General features: G+C 53.5%; 5 protein-coding genes across 5 annotated transcripts; 4 read left to right on the forward strand and 1 right to left on the reverse strand.

Annotated features, from left to right (window-relative positions):
• Nucleotides 1-5,183: 5,183 nt before the first annotated feature.
• On the forward strand, nucleotides 5,184-9,296 carry RHO25_012204 (uncharacterized protein; the record flags this gene model as incomplete). The annotated part of the gene is made up of 2 exons (XM_023603606.2): nucleotides 5,184-8,859; nucleotides 9,109-9,296. 2 exons carry the CDS (start codon nucleotides 5,184-5,186, stop codon nucleotides 9,294-9,296), a joined length of 3,864 nt encoding a protein of 1,287 aa, XP_023454986.1.
• A 2,176-nt stretch (nucleotides 9,297-11,472) lies between these two features.
• On the reverse strand, nucleotides 11,473-12,106 carry RHO25_012205 (uncharacterized protein; the record flags this gene model as incomplete). Its single annotated transcript, XM_065603495.1, has 2 exons — nucleotides 11,473-11,798; nucleotides 12,049-12,106. The coding sequence occupies 2 exons, from the start codon at nucleotides 12,104-12,106 to the stop codon at nucleotides 11,473-11,475; spliced, it is 384 nt and encodes a 127-aa protein (XP_065459567.1).
• A 1,522-nt stretch (nucleotides 12,107-13,628) lies between these two features.
• On the forward strand, nucleotides 13,629-15,530 carry RHO25_012206 (uncharacterized protein; the record flags this gene model as incomplete). The annotated part of the gene is made up of 1 exon (XM_023603608.2): nucleotides 13,629-15,530. One exon carries the CDS (start codon nucleotides 13,629-13,631, stop codon nucleotides 15,528-15,530), a length of 1,902 nt encoding a protein of 633 aa, XP_023454992.1.
• A 711-nt stretch (nucleotides 15,531-16,241) lies between these two features.
• Nucleotides 16,242-17,666, forward strand: RHO25_012207 (uncharacterized protein; the record flags this gene model as incomplete). Its single annotated transcript, XM_065603496.1, has 1 exon — nucleotides 16,242-17,666. One exon carries the CDS (start codon nucleotides 16,242-16,244, stop codon nucleotides 17,664-17,666), a length of 1,425 nt encoding a protein of 474 aa, XP_065459568.1.
• Nucleotides 17,667-18,798: 1,132 nt separating this feature from the next.
• RHO25_012208 (uncharacterized protein) lies at nucleotides 18,799-20,754 on the forward strand (the record flags this gene model as incomplete). The annotated part of the gene is made up of 1 exon (XM_023603609.2): nucleotides 18,799-20,754. The coding sequence occupies one exon, from the start codon at nucleotides 18,799-18,801 to the stop codon at nucleotides 20,752-20,754; it is 1,956 nt and encodes a 651-aa protein (XP_023454991.1).
• Nucleotides 20,755-22,774: the final 2,020 nt, after the last annotated feature.

Below are 22,774 nucleotides of genomic sequence, written 5' to 3' on the forward strand. Positions count from 1 at the left end.
GTCGATCAAAGTCAATTGTGCATGGAATATTGGGGTCGCAAGCCATAGCAGTAGCCACCATGGCGGCCATGAGGGCGATCAAATTGAATGGATTCATATTGTGCGGTGGATTGTTGAGTGTTGATGGTTGCCTTAGACCTGACCAATTTGTTTGAACTGAGCTTAGAGAGGTATATTTGAGTCGTTCTGTGCTTTGATGTCAGACGGTGAGACAGCAGTTCATATCTCCAGTACTTCCAATTCCGCGAGTCGTCGTGTACAGGTCGTCATCTGTATATGGAAAATGCACCACGTTGCGTGTAGGGCTGGTTACGAGCGTCCCCGCTCGGATACTAGATCTTGGTAAATTGATTCGTCAACTTCTCCAGGCTCTGCATTCTTTGCATGTGAACACAACGCACTGAAGATGGTTACCTAGTTGACGGAAACTCACGCAATTCTTGATCAGAACAGTGCACACTATCGTGGGCTGCTTCGTGACTATCAATAGCAAGCCTTCGTGAACTGAGGACTTCTCCGAGTGTTCCGTCTACCTGGACGGCGGATGTCTTAGAGTTGGTGTTCATATATAGGTCTGACTACGTTGTTCATTAGTCTTACTACTTGCAGTAATACTTGAATGCCAAGAGGTAAGCTTCAAGATCCAGGATTGGGGGAGCCAAGGCTTGAGACCAACATCAGAAGGAAGAAGAGCGAGTATGGCATTCATGGCGAGTTCGATGAGCACTGAACGCTGTCTGTTTGAGGAGGGACCAAAACACGCTGAGCGAAGTGCGATTGATGATATCTCGTAGAGCGAGCTTGCCAGAGCGCTCAATCGGGGCATTTGCTGTAGAAGCCAAGCACTCGTATCGCGCTGACATCGGAGGTCGCGAATGAAGAGTGTTGCGAACAGTTCGTATTGCTTGCGAGGAAGGCTCTCTTGCTCTCATCGGATTGAGCATGGAAGGTGGTGGCTCTAATTCCCTTCGCAATCCAAAGGCAAGAGCGTGCCTTGGCAATGCAGCATAAGGGCACGAGCCGAGCAGGGAGGCCAAACCGTCGTCACATGCATGCCGCCTTTGAAACAGAGCAGTAGGAACTTTGTCTGGAAGCATTCAGCGAGCGTGAGTTGCATGGTCGATGACTATGTGGAGAAGCCACTCTCATCGTCCAAAGGCTATTCCAAAAGCTCTTCCATGACCACCATATTCGCGGAGTCGTGATCAACGCTCGCCCGATTTCAGAATGAATGTATGCTTGTCCGTCAGGTACCCATCTCCATCCATCCCATCCCATCCTCCCTTCTACTTCGAACTCATTCTCGTCTTCACAGCAGCTTCTTAGGTGCACAATGTCTCTAAATAACCCTCTTGGCAACCCTTTCCTGTCTTGATGTTTTGAAGATGACAGATGTGAGAACAGTGCTTCGAGCAGCAATTCGTGCAATCGTTGTAAGTTGGTGTAATGCCCTGTGGTGCGCATGGGATTTTGGCTCGAACCACGAGAGCTTCGTCCACGGGGTTGGGGATTGCCAAGGCGGTTGCTGCGAGAGCGACGAGTAAGGTGAATGGCTTCATGTTGAGAAGAGTCCCGGAGAATCGATTTCGAAACCCATAAATTGGCCGGATGTCTGCCGAGATGCTTGTTGGTTGTAAATGCTGGAATTGTCTCTTCTGGTGGTCTTGTGGCTTCAAAGTACACAGTCATACATTCATGACTTTATATTCTTTCTCTCAGCGCGCTCCGTTCATGGCATGGAGTCCTTCAAGTGCACACGGCAACCGTACGCGTGGTGTTGGTATGTGATTCCAAGTTTTAAGCCTTCATGTGTGCGCAGTGATTCGTCAAGACCAGCTAACTTTTCGTTCTGCAGACGTATACGAGATGTTGTAGGATTCTCCCTCCTGGTGATGGACGGTTGCGTTGTGTTTGGTACAGGATAGTGCCGACTTGCACAGATTGCTAGGTAGCTATCAATAGGGTGGCTTGCGACAATGGGCATCTCCTCGCGTGATCCGTTGGAGCACTGATCAAATCCTCGTCTTGTCAAGTCGGCATTTGTACGGAGATCTTGTCACTATTCCGGGCATCCGGTCGAGACCTCTTCTCGTATCATCAGCATCGGTCAGAAAAAAGCAGCTTTTACAGTTGGAGTATAAATTGCTCAAGCTTATGGGTTTCCAGACTCCACGTCCAGACTTCGCCAATCCAAGAGATAAGACCGAAAGCAGGAAAGCTCTTCATCAAGTCGCGAACGGGCTACGGCCGTCGATGACTCGACGTAATAATTGATCAGGGAGCGCGATCTGAATACTGTACAAACAGAAGTCAAGATATTGGAGGTGCCGCGTCCCATCCATCTCGATGCCCTAACTCGACCATCGTTAGCACATAGCATTAGCTTTGAGGAGGATCTTTTGTTGGCAGTATTTGGTCAATGCAGAATTGAGGCCCAGGCGTGTCGCGAATTTCCACATTGGGACTTGGCGCTTGAACTCTCAAGGACTGAGAGTGCTAGCCGAGGAATGTCCTTCACCTACACAGGTTCCGTAAGCTGATTCCATCAAATCGTGCACATACATGACGCCGCTGCGCAGAACACTGTGAGGATCATACTCCCGAGTCGCTTGAATCAGTTTGCGCTGCCATCAAGCGGGTTTCTGCAGTCTGTCCTGCACTGGCGATGGAGATGCGAGGGGATGTTACACTCTTTTCTAGCTGCGATTCTAAAGTAAAGAACTCGATTGTGCAATTCTGAATCTGGCTTGTGAGAGCATTGAACGTGTTGGCTGAGGAAACGCATGGATTGCTCTTGATACGTGAGTGCACTTCCAGGTTAGTGCACTTAGGGCTCGTCCCACACAGGGTAAGTTTTTCGTTTATTTGAAAGCCGTACTTCCCTTTCTTCGAATTTCCTTTCCTTCATACTTCCCTTTCTTCGTACTTTGCTTACAAGCTCGAGGTCAGCGCTCCATTGCGAAAGAATGGCGCAGCTTGATACGATCCGCTCGAAGAATCTGACCTCCAAATTGTGAAGCGGCGATGGCTGCGTACTGCATCGGTTCTGCGGTTTTCAGGATCTTGGGGCCACGAGATGGCCGGCTTCAGGCTGACATCAGATGGTAGGAATGAAGTGAGCTAGACCTATGAGCTTAATATGTTCCAGGGAGCAGTGGGTGACGGGGAAGGGGATGTCACCGCAACGAGCCGTGTGTCTGAGGGCAGTGCGGTGCAAACACGAGCTCGTGGAGAAGCTCACCAAAAGCGGGAATAACGACAGAGGCAATGCTGTTTGACATGCGCAGCAGAGCAGTGTCGCATGCGCCGAAAAGATGGTTCCAAATGATGCTCGTATTGAGCAAGGCCAGTTCGCCTCTCATCTGCGATGAAGACGACGCGATTCAGTGGTGGTGGTCCATGTGGTCATCACGTGCAGTGCACCTTCTTGAAACAGACATGATGGATGACGACCGGTGCTGGCCGCCACTGCACGTGGAGGAGACGAACAAAAGCTATACTTCTGGTGGCAGCGCCATGTGTCTGTGTCCGCGGCACTCGTTGAGCATCGCGCAGACACACCGCTGGATATTCGCCTCAGCACTACACACCAATTGGTCAGCAGTTGCAGTAGTTCAGCAAGCAACGTGGAGGCTCACATAATGTCGGCATCGTGATGACATGAGATCCCAAGCGCACAGGAAGACGAATCGTGTGGTTCACGAGCGCCACGATCGACGGCAGACCAGGGAATATGTCGGTAGAAGGTGATTGACAGGGCGATGCTGTCTCATGTATGGCCGCAGCACCTGCACACGTGCGCAAACAGAAAGGTGTCGATTTGAGAGGTTAGAGGTTAGGTGGATGGAGTCGAATCTGGAGGTACGGAGGTACGCAGGATGCATGGTACCTGGATTGGCTGCGTCTATGGCCCGACGCCGTGTATGTAGCTATCGACGCCGACACCAGGGGCGCGCATACGGCGCTGCAGACAGTGCAAGACCGAGGGAGGAGTGTCGGTGACCGTGTCGAGTTTGCAGCCTTCTCTGCATCAGCATCTCTCCCCATCAACGGTGTCGTTCGGTGTTGCTGTTGCAACGGCATGCTCTATTGAATCTGGAGAAGGACGTGGGTGAGTTCTGGCGGGCGTGAGTGGGTGGCGCGCGGAACGAGAAAGCTTTGGCAGCAGGTCGGCACGCGCCTCTTGGGCTGCAAGGATCCTGCTTCAAACACCCCTGTCGCCTGAGACACCCTGAACTTCCACCACGCCAGCAGACGCTGCGCCGAGCATTCGACCTCTGATCATACCAGCGCCCACTCCCACAGTGCATGATCGAGGGGCCTTCTTTGACGCGTCCGTCACCCTCCTGCGTCGGCACCATCAACGGCAGCGGCATCTACGACTACGCCGCTCTTCTCACCGGGACCCATCCGCGGTATATCTTCAGGCACACGAGACTCCGCCGGCATTGCCCTGTTGAGCGCTGCCCGTCATTGAGCGATTGACGCCATACGCACTTGGACGAGTCAGCCATTGAGCCGTGATCGAGTCGACCGACTGCATTACTGGCGTCAGAGAAGCAGTGCTGCGACGTGCTATACTGACCTGCTCACCCAGGAGGAGCATCACCATCGATATCGACAGAAACCCTCCCACCCACCGCATCATCCGCCGAGGAGGAACAGACACATTGTATCCATTATTTTCTGGGAAAGAGGCTACCGTGGTGCATGATCATGAGCATGCAGAGTGCTTGATCGTGCAGCACAGTACAGGACGAAGAGGACGCGACTCACCTTTTTGCTGAGGTCGTGCCACAACACACATGGTGGAGACGGAGCGTCAGTGACTAGCCGCCGTTGCACAGAAAAGGGACCGCCCTCGGGCACCACGCGCTCCCATTGGGGCTGGTGATACGTGATCGCAACGCCGACGACTCCCTTTTGGGCCGCGGTGCAGTGGCTGTCTGCTCCACGAGTCGCGGAGACGTGCAGATCGCATGAGTCTGCGAACTTCGCCCGTGTTGCACTCAAGCCGCCCAGGGTGGACACAGTAGGGCTGCAGCGGTCGAGGGGCTTCCCGAGACTCTGCTCTGCTATACCAGCGCCGTGCTATTGACGACGTCGTCGACACCACAAGGTTGGGCCCTCTCACTGTCGGGCGTGCAGGCGCTGTGCGGAGATCGTGGGCGACGTGAAACACCATGCAAGTTTCGCCAGCAGGCCCGTTTGAAGCCCGCTCTGCCGTGCCTGCATCCTCGCCTTCCCTGCTCGAACACCAACTCCAGACGCACCGACAGGACAACCGCTCCACCTCGCTCTCTTCCGGCTCCGTCTCGACCATCAAGCGCCCAGACTCGCTGTCCCGTGCACCCGACGACTTCGACCACACAGCACTACGTTCGCGCCACTTTGGCCGCGATGCCTTGACCGCGAATGATCATCAACGGAGGAGGAGTGTGGCAGTGGACCGCGACACCACCGACTACCTGCGTGCGCAATCCGCAGCAGCAGACCCTTCCCAGGACGACAACGCTTCGGGCCCGGGCTCAGTCAACCGCTGGTCTCACTCGACCTCCTCGAGCCTGGCCTCACTCAGCAACACGCGACGACACCGCTCCAGCAGCGGTGCCGTGCTGAGCTCCCTGGCAGGCCAACAGTACCAGTCTCCGCGCCGCGCCGCCCCTGTCCATGCATCCCCCCAGTCCAGTCCGCAGCGGAAAGAGGTGACGACGTCCCACGTCTCGCCATATTCCAGTCCTGAACGGAGAAGAAGACCATCGAGACAGGACGGCACTGGATCCTCACTGACGGCGCTCCCGCTTCTCCATACCACGCCTGCTCTGACGGACCCCAATGACACTGAGTCGCCGTCGACCAGTTCACAGACCATTGCCACACCCTCCGCGACATCTCATCCTCAGCACGACTATTTCGATGCTTCGTTGTCCGCGTACGGCATGGCCAAGCAGAAGCGCATAGTCACAGTACGCAGTCCTTCAGCGCCTGTAACGATACCGCCACAGCCAGTACGTACAGTGCCCGAGGCAGGCACCTCACAGCCCGACATGTCGGAACGGAGCCACCATCATAGACACAGAGCGTCTGGGAGTGGTAGTCATGCATCGAGGAAACCACGAAACAGGGAGCGGACGGAGAAGGATAAGAAGTCCATGCTTTCCAAAGCATTGCAAAAGGCGAATACGGCAGTCTTGTTGGACAATGCGCAGAACTATGAGGGTGCGCTGGAGGCATATGGAGATGCTTGTGATTTGCTGACGCAGGTCATGGCGCGCACCTCGGGTGAAGAGGACCAGCGAAAACTGGACGCCATTCGTGTGACATACAGCAACCGGATGGAGGAGCTGAAGTTATTGGTTCAGGAGCAGGCTCACCCGAGCGATGAGAAGGACCTACCTGCGCGACCGATGAGTGATGACGGAGCATCATCGCCGCCGCCCATGAGCCCCATGAGCGGGTCATTGGGCTCACATTCTGCAGGAGGAATGCTGGCTGAGCCTGCTGGCCGCTCAACTGCGGCTCCTCGAATATCATACCAGCACAATGATCGCGACAGCTTTTTCTCTCGGACAATGGCCGCCGTGGAGAATTCAACAGCCTACGACGAACCAACGAAGGACCAGTCACCTCCAGCGAATGCGCAGCTCTCCTCGACAAACGGCCATGCACGAGATCCCTCGATATCACTCGCCCCACCCGAGCATGCCGAATATATGCCCCGACCACTATCGCCGCGGCGGCCGACTGAGCGATCGCCGTTGACTTCAGCTTACGCATATAAGGCAGAAAAGCCATGGCAAGCGACGGAGCCGGCACCTAGTGAGTCTTCAATGGATGATCGAGAGCCGGTGGAGACCAAAGATTCGACATCGTGGTTGGATCCAGTGGACGAGCCTGGCTCCTCCCGCTCGGCTTCCGTGCATTCCAGAGACTCATATCACCAAGGCTCGCGCAGGAAGCACTTGAGAGACCTCAGTGGGGAGACAGATCCTGGATTCGACGAGGCGTTTGACGCTGCGGTGGAGGCTGCGTATGATCAAGGCTTGGAGCCAGATCTTGATTCACGGCGTAGGCACTTGACGACGAATAGGCAAGGCAAGCACAACGAATCAGTTCAAGTGCCCGCATCCGAGATTGCGGAGATCATGCCTGGCCCTTTCCAATCGGCTCTGGCGAACACCGAGCAAGACGAAGAAGACCAGCGCATATTGGATGAGATCACCAACGACTTCGGGAGTGAGTTCAATTTTGGAATTTCGTCCAAGTCTGCCTTGCCACGTCAGTCCGACTCAAGTTCCTTCTCGCGGAGCACGTGGCAGAGCTCACAGGTTTCGTCGCGGGATACCGCTGCGTCGTCTCTGGCAACTGTATCGGAAGACGTGTTGGGGAGAGGCATGTCAAAAGCTGCGGCTTTGAGGGAAAGTGCAGCATTGCCGGCTTCCGTAGCGCCTCCGCGCGCTTCATTGCCACGACCAACGAGTTCGAGCGATCGTCGTGCCTCATCTAATGTGCGTAGCCGGAGGTTGTCTCAGGCAAAACAGCTCAAGATTGAGACCTCTGTGCCGCCCGAGGGCCGCAAGAGATCATCTACGTTCAACACCGGCAGAAGTCCCATGCTTCAAGATGAAGAGGATGATGCAGAACTCAGAGCCAGACAGCCGAGCAGCAGCACTGCTGGCGATCCATCCCACGAGCATATGTTGCGATCCCCGCCATCGCTGGATCTGCCCACAATCACGAATGATGATGACCACACTTACGATAACACGACAACATACAACCACAGACCGAGTTATGAGGAGGCACCCAGTGACTTGTCTGGAGGCGCAAGGCCGTTGCTTTTCCGGAAGAACAGGTCAACAATGAGTTTGCGGGATCATTCTCAGCATACAGTGCTACTGGCCTCTCCCGATCCCGAAGCTTTTGCCTCAATGGCAACACCCATGAGCTCGACGTTCATGAGTTTTGCCTCAAAGAGGAATCACAGTCAGAACCCACTGACTTCACAACGAGCGAATTTCCCATCCCTGGCACACATGTCCTACGATTCTCAAGTCGGGGGTGGCATACATCTTTTCGATACATCCTTGTCAGGACCACAGGCAGCGCTCTCGCCACTCTCGCCGCGGTCGCCAAGCCAGGCGCAGCCCACCAGCCTTGAGCCTTGCCCAGAGCCTTTCCTTCTGCGGCCATTCTGGTTGATGCGTGCCCTTGCGTCGACCATCGTGCATCCACGTGGTGGATTCCTGACGGAGAAGCTTTTCGTACCCCGCGAAGTTTGGCAGACGAGAGGTGTCAAATTGAAGCTTGTCGAGGACAAGGTAGCCAATTGTGACCTCCTGACTGCCGCATTGGGACGCCTGGCCAATGTGAACACTTTCGATGCCGATGCCGTCAAGGCAGAACTGGAAACCTTCGAAGAAGTCATGGACCGTGCTCAGGCGGCATTGGCCAAGAAGTTGGGAAGCGATGTAGGGCCGCACGGTGTCACGGGCATGTTCAAAGATGCCTCAGCCGCGAACGTGACGTATACTGCCGGCAACAGTCCGTCGGATACTAACGCGCCCGCCGACAAAGCTACAAAGAGCAATTCGGGTAAGAGCTATTTGACTTCCTGGCGCAAGCTACGCAACAAGAGCTCTGGTGCACCACTATCTGGAGGTGGTGTTGCCTCGGTGGCTGCCAACAACAAAGATGGCGGGAAAGAACAGCATACCATGCAATCGGTTCCGATGACCAGCTTTGTGCCCGTGGAGCGACGAGGCAACAAGAGAGAGGCACGGAATCTGGTGTTCGAGGGTCCAAACAAGGATTATATGGGCTCCCTGGCTCGGCTGTTCGACGGCGTGCAAATACTCGGTAAGTCCACATCATCCGCCTGCTATGCTCAGCCCAGACATGCAGCAGACCGCCACTACGTCTACCGACTGTAACCGTCCTTACCGCCTCGTACGACGCTCGACGCTATGTGCGCGGGTCAGACGGGCTCGGAGAGGTGTGCGTGGTGCGGTGTTCGTTTCGCTTGCATGGCTTGCAGCTCGGCTTGATGCACGTCATTTGGGCTGCGGGATCCACCTCGCTAACGTTTTTATCTTCTCACTATCACAGATCAAATCGCACGTCAGGTCGAAGACCCCGGGCTCAAGCACTCTTCGCCAACGCACGTCGGGCTCGAACTGAGCATTCGCCACGCAGCCGAGTTCTTCGGATTCTATGTTTGTCGGTTCGTGCTCGCGGATCTGACGCAGTTGATGGACAAGTACGTTAAGCGAGGCACCGAGTGGGTTCTCGCGTAGAACATTTTAACAACACATCACGACGACGAAACAAGCGCTCGACAAATCACTGGCATGCTCTCTTTTCGCACGCGAATCCGACGTCGGTGGTGCTCCGCGGAGACAGTCTGGGACGGGTACGCCTGTGTGCACGCGAGTGCATCTGATCACACATCAAGCCTTCTTTTGATTTTTACCATTATCGATATGCGTCGTTCCTTCTCGCCCCAGCCGCATGCGTGACGCGATGCATATGTGTGCGTGCCGCGCGCGTGTGGCGTGAGGATTCATTCTGCATATGAAGCAAGCAAGCAACACCAACCACTTGGAACCGACAGTTTTGAAAGCTTTAACAGGGGAACGACCAGCGAATGTTACTAATGACCCAGCTTCTAAGAACTGAAGAGAAATTGTTCTCCATCTTGGCCCATGGCAATCAAGAAGCATGAAAGCACACCGCGCAGTAGGGGTTGCATGAAAAGACGAGATTCGCTCACATCCGGGGTGAACGAGGTGGGAAACACGGAAAGTACAAGTGAGGAAGGAGAAGGCAGACTTGAAGATGTCAAAGACGACGATGCAGAAAGCTGAAAGTTCCCCCCTTCCGATCACAGCAGGAAGTTGAGGAGGAAACGTTCCAAAGAGAGCCGTGAAGAACGCTCACTATTAGACGCGAAATTTTTGTTGTTATAGTTGAAGTTATCGATCTTCATGCTTATATGGGAGATCAGTCAGGCAGGCAGGGACAGAAAGAAGGGAAACTAGAGAGACGATGTGAGGACCTGCTAGAATTTGATTTGGTGTTTTTTGATATCCATTGCACGATACCAAGGGTCGTTTTGAATTCTGTCTATCTATCTATGCATCCATCAATCGCTCGCTGTGTCTGTGTCTCTTGCTCAATACTGCCCCTCCAGCGTCTTCTAGGATGCCAAATTTTGGTTTCTCAACTGATGTTTTTTTTCTTTTTTGCTGCCCGAGCAGTGAGATTGATCGTCGTTGAAGCTGCAAATCCAATCAATCTGATAATATGCAACAACGATCAGATAAGACGCCAGATTTTCGTCAAAGTGCAACGAGAGCAAGTCAAGTCGTGCATAATTTCGATTACCATTTCTTCTCAGACAAGGTGATTTCATCGGCACCTTCATTTTGACTTCTACTCATGTCAAATGTGATGAGATACCAAGACCTATATTGATGCGCGTACTTCGTACTCGGTCTACATGAAACATGTCATCCAAACTTCTTTCTGTAGTAGCTCAGACTTTGCTCCAACGTTTCTGCATATGGTATATGCATAATTTGCCTGACATATTGATATCTGTCCCATTCGGCTGGGGGACCTGTACCTCGTTTCTCATTCCACGCGATGAGCGATGCCATCTCACACTTTCAACTGATCGCATACTGTGCGTACGGGTTTCGAAATGAGCGGGACAGTCAACTGACAAGATGAGTCCGTCGCAGTTCCGAGAAATCACCTTAACGTTGGTATCGCGTTTGACTTCCTCTTTGAGACTTTCGTGGCTTCAAACATGCTTTCCACCACAGATCCTGCGATATTATATTTGCTTCATATGATATCCCATGTCGCCATTCACTCGTTTCAAAGTCCAGACAAGATCCGACTTTCCTTTGTGCCCGAACACTGTCGGCGACGTGGTTGATGCCTAGAAATCGGCAACGATGTTTTCACTCCCGACGTGGCTTGCTTGATGAATTGACTCAATTTGCATGTGCCAAGCCCGGACGTTGTACAGCGCCGGATTGATTTCGAGGGTTGACATTCTTGCATTCGTGTTCTGGAAAATGAGGCGAAGTTGATTTCAGAGACGGCTCGAAGCTGGGATGTTCCTTTTGGTATCACTATCGAGGTCATCCTTGCTTATCCAGAGATGCTTTATCGTGCACGGCTAGCCATCAACGGAGGACGGTTGGAAAGACCAGGAATGCCTCACTTTGGAAGTTGCAAGTTTTGCCGATGCCGGCGATATATTCCGTCTTTGTGGATGATTGGCGAACGACCGTTGTTGATTGGGTGCAAGGTCACATGCTGCAGTTGTTTTGGGCGGCAGTGGTCACCAGGCAGTCGATGGTCGACGATTGAGTGACCGACAGCATTGCTGCGAACGACGGTGTCATGTTGAACATTCCAATAGGGAACTGTCGTTGCTTTCAGACGGTCCGTTGTAATTCAAGGAGGACTGCTGTTTCTTCGTTTGATGTGTTTCGGCCGCGGCTTGGTCGAGTTCTTGTCGGATTTACGTTTTGTGATTCGAGTAGAAACCTCGTCGTGAGAATGACATCGATCGGGCTGGACGGGTGGCTTCTTGGTCTTCTGATGGGCTAGGAAGTGTGTGATGTCGTTGGATATCGATTGCAAGAAGTCGCCGTAGTAAGCCCCTTCTTGGGTTGTGGTGGTATTGTCGTCGACGGTATGGCTGCTCTCGTGCATGACCTGGAGCTGCTGGGAGATGTCGTTCAACTTGGCTTCGCGGTCCGTGTCGAGACGTGTGGATTCTTGTTCGTGAGCACACATGGGTGGTGTCGAGGGAGGGAAGGCTGTTGGAGGTGAGGGACGGAGGGATGGACGGAATGGGTAAGAGGCAGGAGCAGAAATAGGGCGGCAGAGCAGGGACGACGGATGGAGGGAGAGATGAGGAAGGAGGAAGGAGGAAGGAGGAGCGAGACCGAGATGGTGCGGCAGTCGTGGGCGTGTGTGGTCTGGTCTGGCCATGCAACGTGCACGGCATTGGCAGCGTAGATATACTCTGCGCCCGCATAGCCTGGTCGAGCAGCGCAATGTCCTGAGCTGGGCACGCGGCCATCCTGGCGGGCGAGCAGCACTACGCATCGCCCAGCAGCTCGTCTATTTGCTTTGCGGTAGGCTACAGAGACACCAGGCGAGGTGTGATGATCTGAGCGCTGGCGGCACTTGCGGTCCTTAGCGAGCACAGTCAAGCTTTCGCAGGTGAGATCGCTTGCGGCGGATGCAGGGAAGGTTGCAGACACGGCCAGCATCATCAGCAACGAGAGGCAGAGAGAGGTGGACCTCCCGCCGGCGTGGTAGCGAGGCGAGCGCGCAGGCGACGTTTCATCGTGCACGCTCGCCGACAATGGACGATGATGCACGTCGCTTCGCCGTCGCCCGTCTCACACACCGTCTGCCAGCGCTCATCATTGCACGCGCGCACTCGAATAGCGGACCTCTTCCGGAGACAGAGGAAGGGAAGTGAGAAATCGGATCTGCGCTCCAAGCGAGCCCTCCTCCCACGTCACCGCCTCGGCGCTGCACCCGGCCGGCCCTGCGACTACGACGACCACTGCTCTTCTCACCCGCCAAGACGCTGCTCCCAAGAGATGCTACTCCCACTGCCACCGCCGGACGTGCTACGAGCAGCCTATACCAGCGACGCCCAGTCTGCAGGCTCGGCATATTGCAACCTGCCAAGCCATCGGGCGTATTATGCTGCTCATCAACGACTGAATATTTCCTGCTCGTCCGTAGATCAGCAGCGCCTGCGCCTCGTGTCGACATGGGGATCGCGAGAGCGATGGATGGAACCATGAGCGCGGGCGTGGTCGTGATGTGCAGAGATCCGGTGCCTCCTTCCGGATCATCCTCAGCCCATCCCATCTTCACCCTGGCGCTAGGATAACCGCATGCCGGTCTTGCAACTGTCAAACCCGGTCTGGTCTGCTTGTCTGCGCATCGCAAGCCGCATATCCGCGGACACCGCGACCGTGCGCTCCGACGTCACCACGACTCTGAGATGCAATATTGCCATATTGCCATATGTGCCTGCAGTGCGTGGTCGTGTTGTTGTTACAGCAAGACCCTTCAGGTTAGTCTACGAAGAAGCTCGTACAAAGCTCACGCCGGAGGGACGTGATTCCGTGTTTCTACGCGATGTGATTGGTGCCCCAGCATGAACTATCCCTCGTCACCAGCATCACCACACTTCATAATGAACGCCCTCGTCTGCACTCGCCAGGCCAGCAACGCACCCTCCTTCACCTCTGTTGCGTGCGACTGACAATCTCATCACTTCCACCACCTCAGCCTGTCGTCTTCCGCAGTGGAGAAGGACCACTGACGACCCAAACTACAGCTTCTGGACGCTGGCCGCCACGACGTTCCGGCCCAGATTCGCCCGCTGCATGTCCACCACACGAATCGTGTTCTGGCCCGCCACATAATACATTACTCGCCGATCGTCCCTCACCGTATTGCTCTATACATTTCACAAATCCGTGGAGATATCGCGCGAAGCCCTCGACTATCACCGCGCAACCGCACATCACTCGGCTCCCACATCCGTCTTGGTTCCTGGCGGGGAGCAAACCACGATGGGCCTCTCGTATCTTGGGATTGCCTTTTTAGGCCTGCTGGCTTACTATGCACTGAGCACTTACAGAAACCTCGCCAAGAACATCGCCGCCGCGAAGCAGACCGGCCTTCCGTACATCGTGCTTCCCGTCTACACTTTCAATCGAGCCTGGCTGATCACCCATCGGCTATGGCTTCCCTTCATCGATGCCATCGCGAAATTCCGGAATTCACAGTGGCGACCATACATTGTGCCAGAATTCGCCTGGGCCAAGCAATATGAAAGCTTCCGGGAACTTGGCAGTGACATGTTTATCCTCGTCTCTCCAGGCGCGAATACACTGTTCGTGGCCGATGCAGAGGCAGCTGCTCAGATAACCACCCGACGCAATGACTTTCCCAAGCCCATCTGGATGTACACGAGTGTCGACCTGTTCGGCAAAAGTGTCGTCTCGACCGAAGGTCATGTCTGGCGACAGCATCGTAAAGTGACCAGTCCACCCTTCACTGAACGCAACAATAAATTGGTGTGGGATGAGTCGTTGAGGCAGACACAGGGTATGATGACCGGATGGACCGCTGAAGGCCAAAAAGACAGCGGAACTGTAGAAGACGTAGCCACAGAGTCCATGCGTCTGTCATTACATGTGATTAGTGCGGCAGGTTTTGGCGTTCAGCTCCACTGGCCACATGAAGGGAAGGTCGCGACTGTTCCAGAAGGACACACCATGACTTACAAGGACGCCTTGGAAACACTGCTGCACAATCTGATTTTGGTCGTGATAACACCACGATGGCTGTTGCCACGATCACCTCTACGGATGCACAAGGTTGCAAACGAGGCGTACGTAGAGTGGGGCAAGTACATGAAAGAAATGTACCAATCCAAGAGGCAGGAACTCAGAGCTGGCGAGGGCAGAGAGGGTCTGGATCTGATGGGTGCACTCGTCAAAGGCGCTGGTCTAACTCAAGAAACTCTCAATATCGATGTCAATGTTGACACAAATAAAGCTCAAGCCAAGTCCGGACAGCCTGCCATGACGGACGAGGAGATCATGGGGAATGCCTTCGTCTTTATTCTTGCAGGCCACGAAACTGCCGCGAACACAATTCACTTTTCGATTCTCTTCCTAGCCATGCACATGGCTTCTCAGCGGCGCCTGCAAAAAGACCTCGACGACATCCTTGGCAATCGACCGCACTCCGAATGGGACTACGAAACTGACATGCCCAAACTCTTCGGCAGCATGTGTGGAGCCGTCATGAACGAGCAACTTCGCCTGATCCCACCAGTCATCGGAATTCCCAAGACGACTACCCCAGATCGCCCACAAACCCTCACCGTCGACGGGAAACAGATCACGATAGCAGAAAACACATATGTCACGCTCATCACCAGCGCAGTCCACCGCCACCCCAAGTACTGGCCACACACCTCTGAAGAAGACCTCCTCGAATTCCGCCCCGAACGTTGGCTTCTGGACCCCACCAAATCTCAATCCCACACTGCCACTGACGAAGAATACACCAAAGAAGAAGGCCTCGAATTCGACGAAACCGACAAACGTCCCGATACCGCCGCATCCCTTTTCCGCCCCGCCAAAGGCGCTTACCTCCCCTTCAGCGAAGGCTACCGTTCCTGCCTCGGCCGGCGATTCGCCCAAGTCGAAATTCTCGCCGTTTTGGCTGTGATTTTCAAGGCTTGGACTGTGGAATTGGATGTTAGTATGTTTTTGAGCGATGAGGAGTTTGAGAAGGCGAGTGAGGAGGAGAAGCGGGAGGCGTGGAAGAAGGCGGATGCCAGGGCGAGGGAGTTGTTGAAGACGGGGATGATGACGATTATTACGATTCAGATGAGGACGGGAAAGGTGCCGTTTCGGTTTGTGAGGAGGGGGAGTGAGAGGTTTGGGTTTATGGGGTGAGGAGACAGACTATTTTTGAAGGGGGAACAGAATGTGGTTGGGGATGGTGATGATGATGGAATTTGCAGGCGAGTGTAACAGAACTGCAGAAAGAGAAAATAATTCTGAGCGAGTTTCAGCGTACATGAAAAGTGTCTATTCGACAACTGAAAAACAATAGAATTCGTTCCGTAGTTGCGTTGGCACTCCTTGCCCATGCACATTGGAGAACAGCTCTGGGAGATGTGCTGACGAAGGTATAGACCACGATCCACGCACATGAGGGACTTCGAGTTCGCCTCGAGGCTTTTTCTCTACGCTTTGCGTTCTTTCTCACCAGCGCGTCCCGATCTCCACAGACGGAGCGTGAGAAGTTGCCGGCACGAGAGAGGGAGGCACGAAAGAAAGAATAATGTTGTGTCGAGAGGAGAACTCCAAATTATCTAGCCTTTTCGAGTCGATTGTCGAGATTTGGAAAGTTCCACGCCGGGACAATGAATAGGGATCGCCGTTGTTTGAACATGTTCTTGAGACATACAAACACGCAGGTTTCCCGCTTCCCCTTCATTATCCTTTGGCCCTTCGCTCTTCGATCGTATCAGAGAGACCGACAACAATTTGAACTCATTTCAAGTACCCGAGACGTCCACTGGTCCTCATCTTCCCCTACGGCAAACTCCAAGATTTCTCTCAAGTCAAAGCACCGCAACGAACGAAGCCGTAAGGAAAACCATGAAAATTCTCCTAACAGGCTTCAACCCCTCCCAAACAACCCGAAACTACCACCTCCATTCCTCCAAACTCCACATCGTACCCTGGCACTACTCTCTCTACAACTGTCTCGTAGATATGGGTCACGAAGTGGAACAGAGGAGTATACCACTTGGAGAACCAGTCAGGCCGCTGTCCGCTTTTGTCGGCGCAGATAACAGCTTCCTTTACGATCAATACGAGAGACTGAATGCCTCTCACTACGACGAAGTAATCCTCTTCCTCGGCAGCCCCACCCAACGCGTCTCATCAAAATTCTACGAAGGATTATGGACGATCTCACAATTTCCAAATTGTATCTTGGCGTTTGATGATTGGCAAATCAAAAAGCAGTGGAGGGGGATTGTGAGTCTTGCTGCCTTGACAGATGGAGAGAATTGCTCGAATTCGTCAGATAAGTTGTTTGGTCGTTTTGTATTGGAAAGAGTCAACAAAAAGACCATCGAACAAGTCAAACCGTATGAGAAGGAGTTGCGAAAGGGGTTGGATGTGATTTTGAGGAAAAGGAATCGAGTTTTGGTGCCAGGGTTTCGAACGGAGCATTTGTTTGATAGGTCTGCTATTTCTTCTTCGGCAGTGTCTTTGGTGTTGGGAGAGAAGAGAAGCGAAAAGGACGTAAGAGGGGCATTTGGAGCGCATTTGTTGTTTGGAGACGAGATTGGGTATCCTCGGAGCAGGATTTTCGTCGTGAATCCGAATCCGTATCATCGAAATCGGACTTGGGAGGATCCAGGACATGAAAGGGAGGAGAGTTTGGAGTGGAGAGAACGCGGGAGGTGTTCTCGAGGAGAGAAAGAAGTTGAGGGACGCCCAAGGAAGAGAAGAAGGTTGAACTTTGCGTCTTTGGCCCACTCGATGACGAGGACTTGGTTGAAGAAGCAATGCGGCGTTCCAAAGAGCAAGAGCAAGTCGAAAACTGCAAAAGGCACTGAGGACAAATCAGTGGCAGGCAATCAGCACCCGGACCCAACAACCAACGAAGACAAGATTCCGACCCACATCGGCACCTGGCCCCTCGACATCTACGGCGGCAGACTAGAACCCGAAAAACGTCTGCCTGAAGACGAAATGGTCAAAATCTTCGCTCAAGACTGGGCCTGTATGATGCCCAAGTACGAACATGCTGGCTCCGGCTGGTGGCGTGCTCGTCCACTGCAATGCGCTGATGCAGGAAGTATTCTGATCGCCGACGATAAAGAGCTGGCTGTGCTGTATGGATGGCAGTATCCGTTCTTTGGCCGAACGGCAAGCGACATCATCAAGTTGTCAGACAGTGAGCTTGAGGACATGGCTAGTATCCAGGAATGGTTGTTGTATGCGATGCATCCGCTTGATAAGAGGGTACAGCGGGCGGAGGCTTCGGCCGTGTTGCATGCGCCGAAGTGAAAGGAGAAAAGTGAAGATTCTGTCAAGCAGTTTTCACATAGCTTGTTTGGATGTGAAAACTGGTGGTGATGTAGTATCAGCAAGGTGTTGAATGCAGATCGTGCTGATGAGAAGTCAGTGTCACTTAGTCAAGGTCGTGTCTCTTTCAGCATGTTGGGGGAATGCCGCCAGCGAGGGAGTAGATGCTTCCTGTAACAGGTTCGACATGGTTACTGCAGAGAATATTGCCAAAGATGCAGGCTGTATATATTACGAAGCCATCTTGTACAAACGTTCAATACTTTGGTCTTCGTGGCGATGACGAACTGGATGCCCTCGCAAAAAGTGTGCTCGTCAGTTGTATGCCATGGTGAAGATTCCTTCACATTGCGGCTGCTCGAGCACGGCGCTTGTGATCCGACGATGTGATGCAGCGGCGAACGGCACGGGCACCTGGTGGAAGGAGCCGACGGGAGTTCGCATCAGCGTGAATGGGACGAGTGTGGTGGATGGATACAATGGTCGTGTGCCTGCAGAGCTGAAACAAGCAGGCCCGAGCTGTCTCGAGGGTCGCTTGGCTCGCATCGTTGCACAGCCTCCGCGCTGGTTGAACCGAGCCCTCGACAATAATGCCCGCCAACCCTGCCAGTGACGACGACTGATCAAATGACATGGTGCGAGTGCGGCGAACTGGATCCAGGTACCGCCTACCGTGGCGCAGGAATGGTCATGCAGCGGCGCGATGTAGGGAGAGAGGCTACTTTTGATACTGCTATGCGACAGTGATCGGAGCGCAGTGCGCGCGCAGAGACCCAGACATCACGTCACCAGCCACAAGGCCCTCCCCTCCAGCGCCCAGAACTCGTTCAACCTTCGACACCCACACATCCCAGCCCAGGCACGCAGGCAGAAACCCGCTGGCAATTGATTACACCACTCTGCCCTCCTCTGCTCACCTCTCATTCACAATCGTCGCCGCACGAGTGAACATCGACGACACTCTATCCGAAACCTGATCTTCATTCGCTTAAAGAGCCCATCCTCGCGACATATCTTCACTGCCTGTGCAAAGGAAATTCTGTCGACCGCCTCCTACCGCCACGACTGACGACGCAACATACGGCGGCCTCGGAGCCGCGAGGACAGAACCATCATGGACGACTTCGTTCGAGTCCGCCGAAAGGATACCACCAAAGGCCCGCCGCTTCGGATATTGTCGCTCGATGGAGGAGGCATTCGTGGATACTCCATGCTGATCATCCTGCAAGAGTTGATGCATCGCACGTTCGTGGAGATTGAGGGCAGGGCGCCGAAGCGGGACGAAATTCCCAAGCCGTGCGACCATTTCGATCTGATCGTGGGAACGGGTACGGGAGGCTTAATCGCCATTATGCTGGGGAGGTTGCGACTCGATCTGGATACCTGCAAAGATGTCTATGTGCGGATGACGAGAAAGGTCTTCCAAACCGACAAGACGGTCTTTGGGGTGCCCTGGAGAAGCACCATGTTCAAGGCGAGCATGTTAGAGGAAGCCATTCGGGAAACGGTCAGAGAACACACTGTCTTCGAGGACGAAGGAAACGATACATTGGCGAATGCTGCGCCCATGACTCCGACAAGCATTCGCAGCTCCAACTCCAATATTCCCCCGATTCCATCGCGAACCATGAGCCAGAGCAGTCATTACAGCCAGATTGGTCAGAGCCCTCTTGGGAACAGAGTGATGATCGGATCGATGAAGCCAGGCAATCCGAACGCCCTGTTGTATGATACGCGGGAAAAGAGGACAAAGACAGCTGTGGCAGCGGTGCTGAAGGGAACGAATCATACAGTCCTGCTCCGATCTTATGACTCTCGGAAGGAACCCGCACCAGATGTCAACTGTGCGATCTGGCAAGCTGGCCGTGCCACTTCGGCGACACACATGGCCTTCAAGCCTATACAGATCGGGCAATCTGTGTATCTCGACGAAGGAGCAGGCAAATACAATCCTGCCCCGCTTGCGCTGGATGAGGCAGTAGCGAATGAGTGGCCCGGACGAGAAGTCGGCGTCTTCGTTAGCGTGGGAACTGGCAAGCGGCCCAACAATCCTGCTGCTAATCAACACGAATGGTGGGAAGGCTTTCTCGGTGGCAGTATGGGAGAGTTCGCCGAGGCACGGAGAAAAATGATTCAGAAGTTGGAGAACTGTGAAAAAGCGCACGAGTTTATGCTCAAAGACCACCTCGCAGCGAGGGGCGTCAACCCGGAGACTTACTATCGCTTGAATGTGGAAGTGGGAGTTGGAGAATTTGGTATGAACGAGTGGGCACGCTTGTCAGAAATCAGCACTGGCACAAGGGCCTATCTCTCCAAGAAAGAGGTCGAAGCTCTGACGTGTGGTGCCGCGGCCAAGATCGCAAAGATCTACTTCGCCAAAATCAGACACGACCGAGCAGAAGCCCGAAGGGCAGCAGGGACAGACCATCCTGCGTATGCTTCACAGAACCCATGGGAACGGCCTCTGCCTACAGTCCCGCCACCGCAGAACTTCGCAGTCGAATTGCCTGGTGATGATGAATACCGACCTGGACAACACTACGCCGACGGCGGCCATTTCATGCAGCACAAGTACAGCTTGTCGACCAACAGCGACGTTTACGACCGGCATAACAGCAACGCAACTCCGACGCAGCAGTCGTACAATTCCTCACCCGCGCTTTCTGCAACGCGACCCTCTTTCGAACAACAGCAATCATCTGGCGCTGCCTTTCGATTACAACCGAATTCATATCAATATCACGACCACCCTCCATCGCCTCGGCACAGCGCCGATTTCGCGCATCCTCCCTCGTCCCCGCCTCCTGTGCCTCCCAAGACACCAGTGAACGGTGCTGGGTCAGTATTACCTTATCCTGATCGAAATGGCCCTCCACCCATACCTCCGCCAGCAGGAACGATGGCACCAGGACACCCGCCTCCACCGCCACCCATGACCTTCATGAACATGGGCAGCCTTGGCAGGAATCTACCGTATGGCGTCGTGGGTGCTGATGGCTCGATCGTGGATGAAGTAGGACAAGGCCCGCCTCCACCGGTGAATATGGGGAACAAACCGACGCTGTCTTGAGGAACGTGGACAACGGAGGAAGAAGGATACTTGATGATGAATAACTCCCGGATTATGGACAAACTTCGATGTTGTGCTACCCCATGCTATCATCACTAATTTTGCGGTGGATTGTATATATAGTGTTACGTGGTTCTTTGAGCGAGCGAGCGAGCGAGACCCAGCTTCTTATTGATTGATTGATTGATCGATGATACCCCTTTTTGGATAAGAAGCGAGAAAGGAAAGGGATGTGAGGGCATGAGAGAAATTTAGTAAAATTACTCAAACGAGGAAAATCGAAATGAAGAATGCAATTGTCAATTCCACAGCCTTGATTCTCGAATTCGTAAGGCGAGACGACTTACACAGAAGATGATCAGTCTTGATTTGTTTTATCCGATCGAATGATTGTACCTTTTTTTTTTTTTTTTTGGCACACCTCGTTCTTGTCAAAGTGCTCTCTACCACGCAATTGCTACACATTCGAGGTGGACCTTTATGCGCTATCTCTTTTCTATCAAGTTTTGTTACTTTTCTTGTATATTTCTCTCTATCTCCATTTTGCAAGCTAGGAGGGAAGAGATACAAGCAAGAAGCTCGTGAAATGAATTCCCATCTCTTTCGTAAACAGCGGACCAGGCGACAGGTGGCCGTGATCCAGTCACGTCGATGTGACTATATTTCTCTAATGACTTTGGAAAAGTTGAGTAACAACTCAAATGAAATTTTCTTATTCTTCTCTACTGCGTCTTATCTTTGGCGGCTCGTTTCCCGGAAGTCTGGAGAAGTAAGCTTAACATGTGCAGCCGTGTGGTAATCACACCAGTCGCCTTTTCTTCCTCGGGAAAGTTGCCGGGTCTTTTCGATTGATGGAGTAACATATTTTGAAGAATACGAGGATGAAGACGAGGAAAACGCGGCTCGCAGATTGGCTCCTGGCGGCTGACCGCTTTGGGGAAAAGACTTGTCACCCAAGCACGTAGGAAAACCGACAGGAAGGAAGCTTTTGAGTGCCATGCGGAGCTTATTGAGCTTTGAAGCATGTGGCATTTGCTCGGACGTGTGGCAGGCGGAGCTTGTTTTTCTTTCATCCCATGTCGTAGTTGGCACTTCTTTTGGGGCTCTGCTTTGACTTCTGTTATGTTATCCGTGGGTCGAATGTCGCGAGTTGAGTAGCTGTTTCACGCTTCGTTGCCTGGTTTGATGATGCTGCACTATCAGGCGAGGGGAGATCAGATGTGGCCAAGCCGGCATACTGCCATCATCAGAGCTTGAAGAATCAGGCGATGTGGGTTTTGAAATATTTTAACGCGGAAATCGTCTGCTTGGATCGAGGATGCAGCACCACCCACATTAGGCGGTGATCTCTGGAAAAGTCAGTAGTACCAACTGTGACGGGATCAGGGTCGTGTGGTGGCTTTCTGCGTGCGAAACAGTTTCATGCTGTTCCGAAGCAGTGATGAGTGATCAATAGTCCCACGGTCGTTGTCGTCGGCGGCGGACATGACGCCTCATTACTGAAGAGATCTTGGCAATAGCCATCGACGATCTCTAGAATGTCAAGCCTGGTCGCTGGCACTGTGCGAGTGGCCTGATGGCAGGGATGGAATGCTTCTCGAACGCGGTTCGACGACGGACAGAAGTAAGTATCAACATGGCTGTCAGCGGGCAGGCGTAAAGGATCGGTTCGGTTCACAGGGGCTTGGCGGACTTGTATCCGATCGGGTAGGAAGGTGTGATGAGAGTATATCGTCGAGTTTCTGATGAGTCTGCTCACTGTACACGACTCTGGAACTCTTGGTATGGTGCAATGCGAGGCTGGATGCGGTATGTACGGCGAGCGGGCGGGGATGGTCCAGACGCGGCTTTGAGAGAGCAACAGCAGACTGACTCGTTCCGGGCCATCATGTACCCCAAACTCGCAGACGGGGAGTGGAGCTCTGAGCCGCTGCGGCGTCGCGGGACAGCTTCCAGACGTGTGTCGTTGCGCAGTGCTGTGCCTGTGCAGTGCGGAGAGCAGGTCGACGAGGTCCGCGCT

The sequence above is a fragment of the Cercospora beticola genome, chromosome 8, assembly GCF_033473495.1.
Source record: "Cercospora beticola chromosome 8, complete sequence".
Classification (NCBI taxonomy): Eukaryota; Fungi; Ascomycota; class Dothideomycetes; order Mycosphaerellales; family Mycosphaerellaceae; genus Cercospora; species Cercospora beticola.